Below are 17,455 nucleotides of genomic sequence, written 5' to 3'. Positions count from 1 at the left end.
ATGAGGGGCCTGGGCCTCAGCCGGCCGGACACCAGCCAGCTCGTGGTGTTGGAATTTCCTGTCTGATTTTAATTCCTCCCCCCACTTTCTTTCCCCCAAGTAAGACAGAAGCACTTTTTAGTTGCATGCTGCAGAGCGGCCATTCAGGATATTATTCTTATTAAATGCTTCCTGTGGGCTGGTGGCTGGGCATCAGGAGGGCCTCTGGAAGTCCCTTGTGCTGTGGTTTATTATTGAAAATCAGGGTGCCATTTGCATAAGGCCCTGAAGCCGGCCCTGTCCAGCCCTGGGCAAGGAGGCTTTCCATGACTCCTGCTCTTTTGGTGCTTCCTACCTCTGACGCTCAGGCCGGTGGCTTCATCCTCATTGGAGACCATCTGGTTATCTGGGGTCACGTGGCTGAAGGGCTGGCCTTTGAAAGTGTTAGGATCTCAGAACGGACCAAGGCTCCCTAGCAAGGGGAGGAAGTCCCTGGCAGCTTCTCCCAGCCCTGGTGTGCACTTTCATGCTTGTACCATCAAAAAGCTCAGACCCCTGGATGCCTTCCAAACCTGCATTTCCAGTGACACCCAGACCCCTTGCAGCTGCTGCTCAGAAGCCCTGGTGAATGGTCATCAGAATTAAAATGTCACCCTACTGCTGCCTCTCTGATCTTCTGTGTTGAATTTCTCCAGCTAGTACAATGCCTGGCAGGCGCACGGACATGAGAAACGATTTTCCCTTCCTTACTGAGCACATGGGAACTACGGAGCCACAGCAAGTGTGGAAATGGAAAAGCGCCTGTGAGTCTCCCAGTGTGGTCCCTGGAGCCGCAGCCTCTGCATCATTGAGAATCTGTGAGACAGGCGCAGTATCACTGAGGCAGGAGCTCCGGGAACAGGGTCCAGCCCCAGCCTGAGAAGCACCCGTGTCAGGGCTTAGTAGGTGCTTCATCATGTGCCTCTTATTATGTATATTACATTCTGTATTCCTCTCGAGGGCACCAGCAAGAGAGGTTCCTAGTCCTGTATGTATAAGAGAGGCCACATGCTTTGCACCAGGGCTTACACTTCACTTGGTTCAGTGCCAGGGCACAACTGGCCATCCTGAGCTGTCTGCATTGCCCCGAGCCTGAAGAACCTGCCATCTTCCCCCATCCTTCTGGCTCTGCCAGGTCTGGCCTCTTCCAGGGAGTCTTCCTGGCTGCTCCAGACCTCATGGAAATCTCCTTTTCCTGACTCGGAGACCACTTGGGCAGTTTGTGCTGCGTGGGCCTTGCTGGTCAGGCTCTCCAGCTGTGGCAGTGGCTTACACAGCAGCACCCCTGGGGCACTCCCGGTGGGCGGGAATTGTGCCTCTTATTCTCTGTGGCTTCCAGAACACACGAGCAGCGTCCTCTTACATTGACCAAGTAGGGGAAGGCTTGGCCTGTAGCAGGCCATGTGGTTATGACTTCCATTCACTAGGCTGCGGTTGGCTGCGGATGGAGAACTCTACCCTGGGTGGTGGGCAGCTCCGCCGTGGATTCCAGAGATAGCTGCAGAGCTGGGCTTGGTGGGGCCTGAAGCCTGTGTATGTCAAGGACATATTAGTGGAGCGATGTGTCTAAACTATATCGTGTCCCTAGATCAGACCTGGGTGGCTGAAGGAGAGAGCATTCAGCCTCTTCTTTGAAGCTGGTGTTGTCATTTCTGCTATCTTCTGGGAAGCCTTTAGGTCCCACTTCCCTGGGGATTGGGCCTGGGATCTCCACAGGAACAGGAGAGACCAGATGCCTGCTTCATGGGATTTATGACAAGAGCAGAATAAATGACCAGAAGAGACCTTAGCCATGCAAACAGCAAGCTGACATCCAGCACCATCCGGGAGACCCTGGCCTTCTGAGGTTTATTGCCGGAATGATGATGCCGATCACCATCCTTACCCATGAGATTAACATTTTTCATTTCATAAGGTGTCTTATCGTTCCTGTTTCATATAGGATTAAATGGTTTAATGGACCAAATTGTACATTAAGCATGGAATGGAAAGTAGCAGTCGCTCTCACTTTCTCTCTGTTGAGACTGGAGAGTCTTTGATGACCACATACCCAGTGGTGCACTTGTTCTTGTTTGACAACTCAGACCTGGCCCAGGGCCCTGAGAGGGCAGATGTGTGTGTACAGGCCCCACTCCATCCTGATCCTGCGCAGACGCTTCATGGCAGAGCCCGGAAGCAGCCTGAAGATGCACCGCCCTGCCCAGCCTTGCCCTCCTGGCAGCTTTGTCCAGGCCATCCATGCCCCCACTTTCCTGGAGGGGAGCAGTACTGGGTTTGGTGTAATAGGATCGAACTGTAGAGGGGACCCCGTCCTCTGCATTGCTGCCTTGCAGCACACAGGAGGGGCCTTGCATGAGATATCGCGGCCTGGGACCGGGGCACATCCCCTTCTGCCTACGGCTTCTCCTGCTGCCGACTTTCCCAAGAGGGGAATTATTGCTGCAGCCAAGGGGTTATGTGGCTGATGTGATAAGGAGAGAGGGAGCCCTCCTTTTAAACAGAATTCACGACGTGTTCACCTGAACTCCCAGACCACCGTGTAGGTTCCCTTCCCTGCTTATTTTCTCCGGGCAGCAGACAGTAGGGAAATAGTGGGAAACACCGGAGCTTGGAGTAGCCAGCCTAAGCCTTCTGGGGAAGGGTCATCTGGGAACAGGGGTGGGCGGCCAGCAGGGATTAATTTATAAAAGATCTTTCCTGCAAAGCTGTGACTTCCATGAGTTCTTCCATCCTCACTCTGTCAAGCAGTGAGTTTGCACGGAGTACACATGTAACAGTGGATGCCACATTTAAATTTCTGTCTAACACATCTCAATGTCCTTTATACTGGGATTGGAGGAAAAGTTCCCTTCATTATCATAGCACTGGGACCCTTGTCACATCTGCTCAGAGATGGGGAAGGGCACTATCACTTATTAGGTTTCTATTCTGTGGACACCATAAATATTCTTTTTTTTGGATACGGAGTCTCGTTCTGTCTCCCAGGCTGGAGTGCATTGGCGCGATCTCGGCTCGCTGCAACCTCCGGGATTCAAGTTATTCTCCTGCCTCAGCCTCCTGAGTAGCTGAGATTGTGCCACCATGCCCAGCTAATTTTTATATTTTTAGTAGAGACGAGGTTTCTCCATGTTGGACAGACTGGTCTTGAACTCCTGAACTTAGGTAATTCACCCACCACAACCTCCCAAAGTGCTGGGATTACAGGCGTGAGCCCCTGCGCCCAGCCCACCATAAATATCCTTCACAGCCGTTGGGTTGTTTTCATTCCTGTATTACAGATGACGTAACTGAAGCTTGAAACGCTCATCACTTGCAAGCAAATGACAGAGCCATGGTTCACACTCAGGTCTGTCTGGATTCATGGCTCAGGCGTGTTCTGCTCCTCTCCCCAGCTCCTTAGACAACGGGGACAGGTGATGTCCTGTAGGACTGTCCTTTGGTTGATGTCGAGGCAGGAGGAAGCTGGACTTCACTCTGACTGTAAAGGTCACCTTGACTTCCAGCCTGCCCCTCTACTGCTTTTTTCTTTCCTCTACGCTAGCACCTTCTTTTGCCGAAGATATCAGTATATTTTGTGCCTAGGTCCTTTCATTAGGAGAAAAGCAACCAGTAAGCCACCTACACTTTAGTGTGAATTCATTCCCATGACTTTCCCAAGTTCTGTTTGTTTCTAAAAAGAAACAAACTGGATATTACTTAATATGCAAGGAATTCTAAGTTAAAGGGACATGATAAAGTAACCGTTAGCTGGAGAATCCCAAAGTCCCCCATAGTGAGAATGAAATCGGAAGTCAAGAAGCCCTTCCCCAGTCATCCCAGGGCCATGCCAAGTAAGAATGCCTCCACTTCAGCTCATTGGAGTCCACTCCAGCACACAAGAGTGCCCGATGCACAGCAGGCGCCCTAAGTGTGTGCGAGTGCTGTGAGAGTCCCACACAGATCGAGGGCCTCCTGGCCTAAAGGCTGTGAAGGTATGTGTGGGCATCTCAGAGGTCACCTGAGTGTGACAGGTGGACAGGGCATGGGGACCTGTGGTCCTGACATGGGGCCTGCCCAGTGAGTGCAGCATGGCTGCTCATAAGGAGTCTGTCTCCCTGTGGATCCACCACTGTCCCCTGGAACTCACCCCTACAGCATGGGCGCCAATCCCTGGAACCCTTCACAGCAACACTCAGCGTCACCGGGCTTCCCCATCCTGGCCACAGCCAAGGGGCTGAGGGCCCTGGCATTCAGAACCAAAAGCCTCAGGCACCCTTCCTTGATCCTGGTCATGGATGCTGCTACCGCATTGGCTTCCTACATGGTGACCGTGGAGTGTGGGCCAGTTGCCAAGAAGGATGAGGATCCAGAGCCCAGCCCTGCCGTTGCCTCCATTCCCGGCGCACAAGCTGCACTGAGATGTGTTTGTGCCGCCTCATCATAACAGTGATCTGTATTGTGCAAGGCTGGGCCTTACCTTCCCTCCGTCGGTGCTGGGCAACTCGGTTTCTCTCTGAAACCCTTTTATTCTCTGGTCCAGGCTAGCCTGGTGCATAGCGGCCACGTGCTGCTGAGCTAATTCCCTCCTGCAGTCTTGATGGAAGAGACTGCGGTAACTGGAGACAGTGCTAATCTCTAGGACTGGACACCCCAGGGGGCCGGGACATCCCCAACACAAGCAGTCCCTCCTGGGAGGTGGCTGCTTTCACCTCGCTGGCCTCTCTGCCATGGAACAGCCCGTCGGGCCTCTCTGGGAGCCCAGCCACGGGGCAGTGCCTCTGCGCTCTGGTAACACAGGACTTCATCCGACGACAATTCCTCTGGCTGCTGACGGAGGCTGCCTGGTCAGGTTTCCATGACCCAGTTTTCTCGATCCTTTGTCTGAACTCTGCAGACCCCTACCTCCTTCTCTCCCTCAGGAATCCACTGGATCATTGCTAATGGGGCATTAACTTGAGCCAGGCTTCCAGGGAAGGGTTGTCCTTGCCCCCTCACTGCCCTCGTCACTGACACAGGGAGACCATTACATCCAGGACACTGCCCACACCAGTGTCCCCTCACACTGGTGCATTAGCCAGCAAGGAGCATTTGGTCTTGAAACTGCTGCATAGAAAATTCCAGGATTTTAAAGAAAAAGCCATCACTCGGCCACCCTCAGCTTCTCAGGCTGTTGGGCTTTCTGTGTAGGATCAAAAACAAATGTGCATCTTTCTTCTAGAGGGAAATGGTGATCCACTGAAAATTCCCATCTTAGAGGTTCTTCCTCAGAAACTTAAAAAGAGAGTCATTTCTTTGAAATGGCATATGGGGTGTGTGTGTTTGGGGGCAGGGTGGTGTGTGTGTCCCTCTGCCGGAAGGACATGATTAAATTTGGATTTTTTCTTTTACTTGGAAAAAAAAACCCGTAAAAGCCAACAATGAAAGCCGTGTGTGCAAGTTTCTGGCTCAGGCCGTCACTCAAGGCAGCGCCTGTTCTTCCCACGCATCTTTATGTTCCTCGTGGGCTTCTGGAGCCTCTGGATGCAATGGTTTCTCACCAGAGCTGGAAAGCAGAATTTTCCCCTCCTCAGCCTGGCTGGGGGCTCTGAGCAGAGCACTCACTTCTGAATGTTTCCACTGGGGGCTGTGGGACAATTCATACTGGCCTGAAAGAGACCACCAGTGAGTCAGGGTCAACTTTCATCCCTCAGGTTTCGTGGGTGAAAAGTTGGTCTGTAGAGACTGTGTGTGTGTGTGTGTGTGTGTGTGTGTGTGTATGTGTGTGTGTGTGTGTGTATGTGTGTGTGTGTAGGGAGGTGTTGGGGTGCCATCCTACTATAACTGGGCTCAGAGGACAGGGGCTGGGGCTGGTATGTCAAGTGGGTTTAGAAGGGCCATGGGGTCAGTCATTATACCTATAGGGCCACAAAGACGAGCCAGCACTTGCACCCAGAGCCCCGGTCTGGGCCTGCTTGGGGGTCCCTCCTGAAGCCTCGGGATGTCACTGCTGGAATAAGCGAGGCCTTTTGCCTGGGAAGTGGGTAACCACTTACAGATAGCAGCAATGTGCCAGCAGGAAGGGACCTCAGAGCTCCTCTAATCCCTGTTGTATGGGGAGTATGAGACCCAGAGAAGGGACATAAGTTCCCCAAAGTTCCATGGCCACCTAGTGGCAGGGCCAGTCTGGGATTCCTGGCGGATGCGCACCACTGTCCCACAGCACTTGGACCCTCCTTGTATGGCATTTCACAAAGTTTTATCAGAGCAGGTGATTACCTGCTCAGGACCTCCCAGGGCCTTCCCAAATGGCTCAGAAAAAAATCTCAAGGTTCTTCCCACAGCCTGGCTAGTATACTAGGACCTTCTTTCCTGTCCTTCCACCTCCATCCATTCTTCTGTGCCTGGCTAATTATGCTGAAATCACTGAGTTCTCCTGCCACCAGCCCTTTGCATTTGCTGTTCCCTCTGCCCCAAGCTCCTCTGGGTGGATCATGAGGTCAAGAGTTCGAGACCAGCCTGGCCAACACAGTGAAACCCCATCTCTACTAAAAAGACAAAAATTAGCTGGGTGTGGTGGCAGGCACCTGTAACCCCAGCTACTTGGGAGGCTGAGGTAGGAGAATCCAGGAGGCGGAGGTTGCAGTGAGCCAAGATCGTGCTATTGCACTCCAGCCTGGGCAACGGAACTAGACTCCGTCTCCAAAAAAAAAAAAAAGAAGGCAACTTACCTCCATGCCTCATCCGTGTCTCCTCTGTTCCCTCTCCCTGGTGGATTCCCTCCTGAGTTTCATCCCCCTCTGACACTATGTCATAAATACATTTTGCTGACTTGTCCAGCACCTGTCTCCCCTCACTGGGCTGTCTTGTCACAACACTGTTCCCAGGGCCTAGAACACTGCCTGCCACATAGCAAGTGCTTGATACAAGGTAGATCATGCATGCATAAATAAATGAGTGAATGAATGTTTCTAGATGACAGCTGTCCATACCTCACAACTGCTGGTGTGAACAGATGTGATCTCTCTGAGGGTGAGCAGAGGGGTCTGGGCAGGACTATGGGTGCAACTCCTTGCACCTTCCCTGACTAGCTGACTTTATGCATCCCCATCCGTCCTGGGGCAAACAACATGCTACCGTATTGGGGCAGCAGTGCCAGGGCTTCTGCATGCTAGGTGCTGTGCTGGGCTGTGTAAGGGAAACACTGAGACCACCAGTCATTTACAGCCTGATGGATCACTGCTTTTATGAAAGTAGAGTCATACCATCCTGAGCCTTAATGTTCTTCCCTGAAAAATGGGAATAAGAACAAGGTTAATGGTAAAACTAAGGGTGCTGTCAGCAGAGCCCCATGAGGCAGCAGACAGACCAGCCCCTGCAGCATCAACCCTGGTGGGCACATTGCCACTCTGCCCTGGCCAACCTCACACGTCACCGCCAGGACAGGAGGACCCACTAACACGTGTTCCCAGTCTCCTCCTGGGAATTCCAGGGGGTGAGAGAGGGGTGCAGGTGTGTGGCCTGCACATTCCACAGGTGACAGAGGCTCCTAGAGAACAGCAGAGCTGGTGGGAGGTGCCACCTGCAGCCCTGCCTGCCTGGGGAAAGAGAAGACGCTTCCCCTGTAACCTCCACTGCCTCCACCCCAGGAGCCACCAGAAAACAGAGGGCAGGTCCCGCTGCAGCAGTACTCTGAGGGGCCCTTCCCCAGGCCTCTTTCTGGAAGCCTTAGGCCCCTCCTCCAACACACAACACATGCACATACACACAGTAACACACACATACACACACAGCACGCATATACACAGCAACATAACATGTAACACATGCATATACACGTACACAGCAACACATGTACACATGCCACACAGCATATGCACATACACATAGCAACACACATATGCATACAACATGCATGCATGTATACACAGCAACACACATGTACATATACACACCAACATGCACATACAAGCAGCAACACACATGCATGCACATAGACATAACACATACACATATAACATATGTGTGCATGCACATAGCAACACACATATAGCACATATACACCACAACACATGCATACACATACAACACAGCATATCCACACACAGCAACACACATCACATGCACATACGCAGCAACACACATCACATGCACATACGCAGCAACACACATGCACATACACACAGTAGTATACATAAAACACACACAAAGACACACACTACAACAGAGACACATACCACACACTACACACTACATGTACTGACACATGCATACACAGCACACACATACATGTACATATACCACACACACTACACTTAGACACATACCAAACACATGCAAACACACCCACACACACGTAAACACAAACACACACACACACCCCCTGCCACCGCTTGGTCTTGTGGGGCAGAGAGGCAGCCTTAGTGCTTCCTGTATTTCATGTTTGCCTGGTAAACCCCTGAAGCTCACAATGTTCCGTAGACCTTATAGACCTGAGTGAAGTTTCCTGAATTCTGAATCCTGAGCAGAGCATGTCAGCTCATAGCTGGGGGTAGGGTGGGGTGGTCTGGGCTCTGGTGGCATTGGGAGACTCCTCTCAGCCTCTGTAGGAGCAAGACCAGGAATGGTAGGGCACACGGCGCTGGATGATGGCCTGTGTGAAGACCAGGGATCCTGGGCTGAAAGCACCTTCCTGGGGTCGCTGGGGAGACCCAGGAGCTGGTATTTGCCAAGTGCTGAGAGCGACATGTGGACTGTGTGTGCGTTTGTTAACTAAAGTCAGCTGACCTGTACATACCTATCACAAACCCATCCGCATTTCTTTAGAATATTCAGAAATCCGAACGTAACCCTGCTTCCCGCTGGGCTGAGGCCTTCCAACTGAGGGAGAGTCGACTAAGAAATCCCTACTTCTTAGCCCTTTTCCCAGTATAACTGCTTTGTTAAAAGCCTTGTTTTCCTAAAGCCTATAATTATGTTTGCCTTCAGGGTACCCAGGATTTTTTTTTTTTAAATAAACAAAGAGCATCCTACAATTATCATGATGATTTGTTGAGGGCAGGCCAAGTTCAGATAGGAGGCTGACTCAGCTCTGGAAATTGACGTGCACGTGCTGGCGTTTTCGATTGTGGGGGTACCCGACGGCGTTCAGGGGTCAAGAATTAGTGTTAAGAGCTGGAGAACTAACAGATCCACATAGACGTCCGCTTTACGCTGCCAGCAAAGCAGGACAGCAGTTGGGTGGGATTTGGCCTTCCCGAGGCTGGCGGCGCCATCTGTGGGCCCTGCCTTTGCAGGTGACTCTAGGTAAACACTTCCAGCCTATGTGCACTGCAGCATCCGGATGCCGTAACCTGTGCTGCCGGAGCCACACGCAGCCGGGGCCGGCATGGGCAGAAGCCGGCGGAGTTGGAGCCTGTCGCTCTGTCAGCCCTGATTTGCGGGCTGAGTCCAGTTTCGTGGCCCTGCCTATAATCTCCCCGAGTTCAAAGAGTGCTTAGCTGCTTGTCTTTGTCAAGAGCGCAGTTGGGGATCTTTTATGTGGAAGATGTAGGATTCTCGGGCGGACTTTGATTATTTATTCATCCCCCTTCGTGGTGTGTGATCGCGCAGGCACCGCAGAGCCCCTTGTCCTGGCTGCTCTTGCTATGAAATTCACTGAGCTTTAAAGCCCTTTGAAAGTAGCTTTTTGAGGGAGGGGAAAAGTTTTTGAAGTCCTGTTTCTCTCTCCCACTCTGCAGTGCCGCAGCACCTCTTGCCACCGTTCCATGCGCCCCTACCCATTGACATGCGACATCAGGAGGGAAGGTACCATTACGAGCCTCATTCTGTCCACGGCGTGCACGGGTAAGTCCTGCCCTCTGCCTGCTGCTCCCTGCGTGCAGTCACCTGCCATGGGGAGGCTGGGCCGGCAGACTCAGCCACGTCTCCTGCCTCTGTCTCTTTTGGGGGTTCCTGAACTACATTGTCCTGAGTGGGCGATCACCTTTGCCATCATGGTCTGGGACCCTGTGTGAGCATGTGGGTGGGTGGCATGGGAACACCAACCACCCCCAACCCATGTCACCACTTTGAAGGCTCTGGGCTTCCTTGGTGTATCTCTACATGGTTTGGAGCTCTTTCTTCATCCATGCAGTGGGAATCCTCTCTAGGTCTAAGATCCTGTATAAATAAGGTGATCTTAGGTATATGTTCCAGCATAGTAATTTAGAGCACCCTTTTTTGCCCCTTCAAGTGTCCCCCTTTGAATAGTAAAGTATATAGTCACTGCACTTATAAGGACAAGCTCAAAGTGATGCTTTGGGGCCCTTCCTAGTCCCAGCTTTGAGGTCCCTAGGGAGAAGGGGTGGGGTCACCATATGGTCTCCACCTGCCTAGCCCTGTCCCCTTCATACCCACCTGGGGCCTCTAAGCCCATGGCTGGTGTCATTTTCTTGGCCTGTAGGACTCAAAGTCTTGGTCTCTGGCTATCCCATCCATCCTCCTTCTAGGAGAGAGTCCCTCCTTCTCCCTACCCCCAGACTCTCCGCTGCTCCCCACACCTGCCTCCAGGGGAGTACCTGCAAAGGTCAGCCAGCCTCAAGACCCCTCTTGACCCAGCATCTTCATGCCCACACCTCCAGCCCCCTCACCTGTGCATGCTAAGCTGTTGTCTGTGGTTCTGTCCTGTGTCTCTGTGCCTGGTGCCAGCTGCCAGCCTGAAGTGCCTGGAATGTCCCCCCCATCAGGCCACCTCTAAGCCTCAACCAAGGAGCCACCTCCTCAGGGGCACTGTGGTCCTTCACACTGAGTGAAGGCTGCTGCTCTTGATCCACAGGATCATCATCCGTTTTTGTACCTGCCTCCCAGCCAGGTCAGCTCTCCTCTCACCTCTGTCTCAGCAGCTGATATGAATAGGTGAACAAGCAGTGTTTGCTGAGTGGAGAACCTCTCCCTGCCTGCCACCTCTGAAGGCGTATCCTCTTGCCTCTACCATCTCCCATCCCAGTGAAGTCAGTAAGCACCTGCTGAGCCCTCACTGTGCTCACAGCATTGTGCCTGAGCAGGGTCTTGTGTCAGGATACCCACTGCTTCCCCAAGACGGAGCAAACCTGGGACTTTCACTTTCTTTTTAAAACCTTTTTTTTTTAACTTTTAAATCTTTTACTTTGAAATAATTAAGGGCGTACAAAAACAGTTCCAAAATCATAAAGGCTTTCTTGTGTACACTCCACGCAGCTCCTCAAATGTTGACATCTTACGTAACCCAAGACTGATGGCATGGTGTTCACTCACCCACAGAACTTATCCAAATTTGGTCAGTTGCCTGCTAGTATCTTTCTTCCCCAGTTCGAGATCCAGTCCTGGACCCCACGTGGCACTTGGCTGTCGAGACTCCCTTCATCATCTCCTGTCTGGGACAGTTCCTTACTCTCCTTTGTCTTTCATGACCTTGGCAGTTTTAAAGAGTACTGGTCAGTTACCGTATAAGATGTCTCTGGGTTTGGGTGTGCCTGATGGATGCTGTTTCATGATGGCATTCCGATCATGTGTTTCGGGGAATAATACCATAAAAGTGATGTGTGTGCTTTCCAGGCATCCTGTCAGGAGGCAGATGATGCTCACGCTTCTCCTTGCTGGGAATGTCGATTACTTGGTTGTGAGGCTGTCTGCTGGCTTCTCAGCTTTAAAGTTGTCCATTCGCAATTAATCAGTATCTTGTGGGATATTACTTTCAAGATATGGAAATATCCTGTTTCTTATCACATTTCCATCCGCTAACGTGTACATCCATCAATGCTTCTTGCCAGAAACAGTCATTACTAGTGTTTGTCAAATGGCGATCTTCTGTTTCTATCATTCTGTCCACATTTACTGGTTGGAGCTCTCCTGTAAGGAAAAACTGTCTGATCTCCCACATTTCTTTATATATTTCATTGTCTGTTGATATGCACATGGACGCATGGTTATTTGTGTGATTCTGTGGGTTATACTCTTTTATTATCACTATTTATTGTGCTGGTCCAGTTGTCCCAGATTTGGACATTGGGGGTCCCTTCAAGTTGTCGTCTGTGTGCTGTTGACATGTTGAGAGCTTTTTATTTTATTTCAGTGTGCGTGGCTGGTTCTCACTTGACTGGATCTGCCGCAGCAGCCATGTGTCTGCCGGGTGGGTGTTGGGGTCATTTCCACCCACTGCTCACCTCCAGGGCCCTTCCACCTCCAGGGGCTGAGACCACAGCCAGAGAAGTCTCTGGAAGGTGCATGTGTTTGGAACTAGTTGGGCCACCCAAAAATTGCTCAGTCAGTGGCGCCTGAGAACCCTAGGAGCATCTAGGGAGCTCAGTCCCTGTTGGGAGGGGGTTGCTGTTGCTGATTTCTTGCTCATGAGTCATGTTTGGCTGGTTTGGTGACACAGATCCTTGGACATAGCAGGCCTTCCTCAAAGTGCTCCCTGCACGGGGTGTTGGTCAGGAGAGCTGGGCAATGCTGAGCGCTCCGTGCAGAGTCCATGCTGGAGGCTTCCCCCTGCAGGTGAATGTCCTGGCTCACATCTCCCTCACACCTGAAGTGTGTCGAGGTACCACCAGAAGTGTAGGAAGACCCCAACAGTGATGACTGCCATTCCTCATCATAACTGACCTTGTGAACAGGCCCTGCTGTAAATGCTTTCCTGTGTTCAGGCCATTTAATCTTCTCAACAATCCAAAAGAGAGTCATTGTGTGTTTTTCCATTTTACAAATGAAGGAACGGAAGCAGCACAGAGTGGGTAGCTGACTAACCCTATGGCTCACCCACTTTGGAAGTTAGAAATCAAGTTCCAGCCCCCTGAACTCAGGCCCTCCACTGCATGCTGGCCTTTCTTGTAGGAGCATAAGTATGGACCACAGGTCCCTCTGGCAAGCCCTACTAAGCCCTTCCTGACAGCACCTCAGCCCTTCGTTAGGGCACTCCCCGAGTCCAGTGGCTCCCAGACCCCCTGGCCAAGCAGCAGCAGCCCCTGGGAGCCCCTGGGAGTCTGTTCCAGGTAATGCAGATCCTCAGGCCGCAGCCCAGCCCCATCAAGTCAGAGACGCCGGGGGAGGGGCCTGTGTCTATGTGTGCCTCGCCTTGCAGGTAATGCAGCTGGAGGCTCAGGCTTGAGAGCCCTGGCTGCAGGCAGAGCCCCCGCTCGGAGGGGAGGCCCCCAGTGCTGTCCTTCCCTGGGCAGGTAGGAGCCCTGGGAAGGTGCCTGGGTCTTCTCTGGGCTTTCCCATGCCCCATCTCTGGGTCGGGCCTGCTTCCTTTCCTGTCCAGTGAGGTGGGGTGTGAGCAGAGCACTTGGAGCAGGAGGCTGTGGATGCTGGCAAGCAGCAGGGAGGGGTGGCTCAGCTGGTAGCCCACAGAGACGACTTTGTCCCTCCTGGCCTGCCCGGCTCTTTCACTGTACTGGATTGCTGAAGAGATTCCTAAGGCTGCTGTAACTAATTACCATAAACTCCATGGCTTAAAACAATGCAAACTATCCTCATATTGTTCTGGAGGTCGGAAGTCTGAAATAAATCTTATGGTGCTTAAAACCAAGGAGTTGGAGGCAGGGCTGGTTCCTTCTGGAGGCTCCAGGGGAGAATCTTTGACGTTTCCAGGTTCTGGAGGTTGCCTACATTCCTTGGCTTACAGCCCCAACCTCACACACGTCGCCTTTTCCCCCTTGCTCTGTCCTCACCTCGCCCTCTTACTGGTCTGTGGGAGTCTCCTCCCCTGCTTCTCTCTTCTAAGGACACCTGCCATTGTCTTTAGGGCCTACCAGGGTAATCCACGTGTGGCTCCCATCTCAAGATCTTTAGGGTAGTTGCATCTCCAAAGTCCCATTTGCCATAGAAGGGAACACAAATGCCAGGGATTGGGGTGTGGATGGACATTCTTGGGGGCCATTATTCAGGTTATTTGGGATCCCTGAGCCCCAGCGTGGAGTCCTGGCATCAGCCAGTAGAATACAGTAAAGCATATTTCTAATTTGCATGGTTCTGCAGCAGCCCAGACACAGCCCTGGGCCCTGGTGGTCAATCTTCCTGTTGCTCTGTGAGATGGGGGTTAAGCTTCATCTTGCAGATGCAGACATTGAGGCTCAGAGGGGTGTGGTGACTTCTGCGTGACATCCCTGCAAGGCAGTTACTTCTGTGAGGGCAAGGAGACCAGGCTCTGGGGTGCAGATCTCCTCCCCAGCCAAAGAGGGGCTGGTTAAGCCCCAGTGATGGGCAGCATGGTGCTCCCAGAGCCCCCCGTCCCTACCTGGTCCCACTGGGTGGGCTTCACGTGGCTCCACACTATCCTGAGGACAGTTGGTTCCTGCCAGTCCACGAAGGGGACACAGCAAGGGCCTCGGGGCTGGCCCATACCTTCACCTCCTCCACCCCCAGTGCCCCAGGTAGGAACCAGAATGAAGCCTGTGAGGAAAACGGCCCTGTGGCTCTGGCTTCCGTGATGAGTGTGGTTGGAGCCTGGTAGAGCACCCTGATCCATCAAGCCTGCGTCGCAGCCCACTCCTCCCTGCCAGGACCACGCGTGTCTAATCACACAAATGTTTGCACGGAAAATCAGATGTGTCATTTCATTTCAGTGTCCCCTGAACCTGAGCGTCTGCCTGCTGCCCTGGGCTGGTGACCATTGCGTGGGTGCCCCCTCACCAGTCCTTGCACCTCCTGCTCTCCACTGCTCAAGCACTCAGACCCCCTCCCTGTTCCCTCTCAGGATCCTGATAGCTCCAGGGAGGGCGCATCTGGTGTGTACAGGCTCCAGAGAGGTGTTCCCTGCACTCTCTCATTCCACCCTGCCCTCTGCCCCTTGGGAGTAACTTGGTCATCACCCAGGAGCCTGCCGATGCCAGCTCTCAGCCTGCCAGGCTACCCCCACTGGGACCCATTGCTGAACCCCCTAGCTGTGATTAGCATGAATTAACTAACCTCAACTTTCTCATCTGTAGAAGGGCCAGATCTACTGAGACAGCCCCTGTAACCTAGCCTACCGAGTTATTTTGAGAAGGAAACAGGGTAATGTGAGTAAAACATCTAGAGCACTTTGGAAACACTCAGTGGATATGAGCAACAGTCATGATCATTGTTGTCCCCACTTGCTGATTTGAGAAGGGGACCATGGCAGGCTGGGAGACTGGGTGGCAGAGGCTGACCACGGTGTGTCCTTGGGAGAGTTGACTGTCCAGGAGCTACAGCATAGGAAGGTGGGGGATGGGGCTAAAGGAGTGCCATCGTGCGTGGAGGGTGTCTTTCTTTCCCCCAGTTGAGGAATTTGGACTTCCTCCTTTTAGCAACCAGGAACAGCGGGGAGTGGTCAGATTTATTTTCAGGCAACTGCAGGAGCAATTAGGGAATGGACAGGAGAAGGGTAGGAACGGCGGTGAGGGGACCTGCCAGATCTGCCGTAGTGGCCCCGGGGGGAGGGGGAGCAGGACCAGGGTGACCGCCCAGCTGTAAACAGGCAGCTGCACATGGGGAAGGCAGGGCACGGAGGCTGGCGTGAGGACTGCCGCGCAGCGTAGCCCAGCCCGATGGCCTCCTCATAGACTCCCAAGCCAGCTCCTCTGCAGAGCAGCCTTCCCAGTCACCTAAGGTTCAGACCCACACAGGCTTGCATGGCTTACTGATGCTCCTGTGGTCCGGGAGAGGAAAGGCACCGCCCATGGACTCCTGCTGCAGCGGGGTGGGGGTGTGATTGCTGGTCACAGCCGGCCTTCTCTTCTTGCCTTTGTATGGACTCTTGGACCACAGGTGATGGGGAGACAAATGGGGAGGGGGTGTGATGGCTGCTGGTCATCCCCACAAGCAGGGTGGGGGGAAAAAAGACTCCCTCCCCCAACACACACCACGGCACTCTGTAGAAGGGCCAAATCTACTGAGAAGGGGGCCACGGCAGGCTGGGAGAAGTGCCACACACTTCTCAGAAGAGAAGGCCGGCTGTGAATAGGGCCTCACACTCCCAGCAGTCCCTCCAACCTTGTGATGCTAACAGGAAAGAGAAGCACTTTGGATACCCTATGGGCCCCTGCCTCCCAGAAATAAGCTAGCCAGGGTGTCATGGGAGCAAGGCTGAGGTTGGCGGGGAAGGGGCCCCCACTGGTGCTCTCCATCTCATCAGCGTATGTGGTCACACAGGCATGAGTCCGGCCTGCCTGGGGCCAGCATTAACTTGTGTCCTGAAGGGGAAAGTAGAAGTCCATGCTCCTAGTTCAGGAGGTCGGGGCTGACCTTCAGCTCCCTGTGTTGCTTCTGGGGACCCTTCCAGCCCTGCTTTGCCTTAGGGCTTTAGAGACCACCAATTTCAGCCGCTTCCCGCCCAGAAGGGCGTATAGAAACTGTCCCATGCTTCAGTTCCCAAACCTAGATGCAGATCTGAACAAACAGGGTGTGTCTTAAAGATGCACATTCTCAGGCCCTGGCCCCAGGAGTTCCTGGTAACTTTCAGGCTAGGGTGAAGCCCGGGAACCTGCTTATTTACAGACACCCACAGGCCAGTCTGGGGACCACTGCAGACTCCCCACTTGCTTGGCATCCAGAAAAGCAGGCACAGAGCTGCTTGTTGGCTTTCTAGGCTCGTCGCTGACAGCATCTCACCACCAAAATAGGGGTTGTTAAAAATCTCCTGGTTCCGTGTGATAACCCATTCACAGACAAACCCCTCCAAGTTGACCTAAACATGTTCGTATTCTCAGCTTGCAGAAGGCAGTGAGTAGATGGGGTGGGAACAGCTGCGGCATCTCAGCCTTCCTTTCTCCTCCTGCGGCACCATCTGACCTCTGACGTCCACGGCTCCACCCCCAACCTGACCACTGCCGGTGGCTTCCTGCAGATCACTCAGTCCTGAGCTGTACTTGGTGTGCATTGCACTGACAGTCACGGCCCAAGGCCACCCTTCCTGGAGGAGAGACGAAAGGGCTCTTGCTGGCACAGATGGCTCAGGGTTGTAGCTATCCGCTCATGTAAAGTCAGCACCCAGGCCCAGGTATGTTGGAGCAAGAGAGGGAATGCCAGCCGCTGGGCGAGGGGCCCTCACTTCCCTGTCATCTGTGTGCTTGGTCAAGCAAAATGCGCGTTCCCCAGGGCCTCCAGAGATGGCTTTAAGAGTGTCTGAAGCCCCACTTGGCCCCCAAGATGCATATTAATGGGGATGTTTAGCCGGGCGGCAGTGTGCCTTCACTTGAGAGAGAAGTTTCTTTGCTGCTACAGGGCTGAACTCATGAACTTTCTAGTCTGAGGGGATTTGAAGATTGCTTTTTCCAAGGTCAGTGTCCCATAATGACAGCACCATTTGCCATGAGATTAATGAACACAGCAGCCTGCTCAGCCTGTGACTCACTAGTGTCATCCTAGACACTTGTGACTCCGTCCTCAGTCATTCACTGAGGCGAGTGGATTGAGCAGAAGATACTTTCTTCTTGATTCTTGGCACAGCACCCGAGGTTCACGAGTCATAGAGGATTGGCTTTGTTTGTTTTTTGGGAAGAACCTT

General features: G+C 52.9%; 1 protein-coding gene across 1 annotated transcript in view; it reads left to right on the top strand.

Annotated features, from left to right (window-relative positions):
- Nucleotides 1–17,455, top strand: part of GLI2 (GLI family zinc finger 2) — a 255,617-nt gene that overhangs the window by 176,986 nt on the left and 61,176 nt on the right. Inside the window, exon 3 of the mRNA XM_017516078.2 lies at nucleotides 9,714–9,819. Coding sequence (XP_017371567.1) covers nucleotides 9,714–9,819 — 106 coding nt within the window. The remainder of the gene's footprint in view (nucleotides 1–9,713; nucleotides 9,820–17,455) is intronic.

Source organism: Cebus imitator, unplaced genomic scaffold (assembly GCF_001604975.1).
Source record: "Cebus imitator isolate Cc_AM_T3 unplaced genomic scaffold, Cebus_imitator-1.0 Scaffold572, whole genome shotgun sequence".
Classification (NCBI taxonomy): Eukaryota; Metazoa; Chordata; class Mammalia; order Primates; family Cebidae; genus Cebus; species Cebus imitator.
Note: the sequence above shows the minus strand (reverse complement) of the source record. Positions and strands in the feature narration are given on the sequence as shown.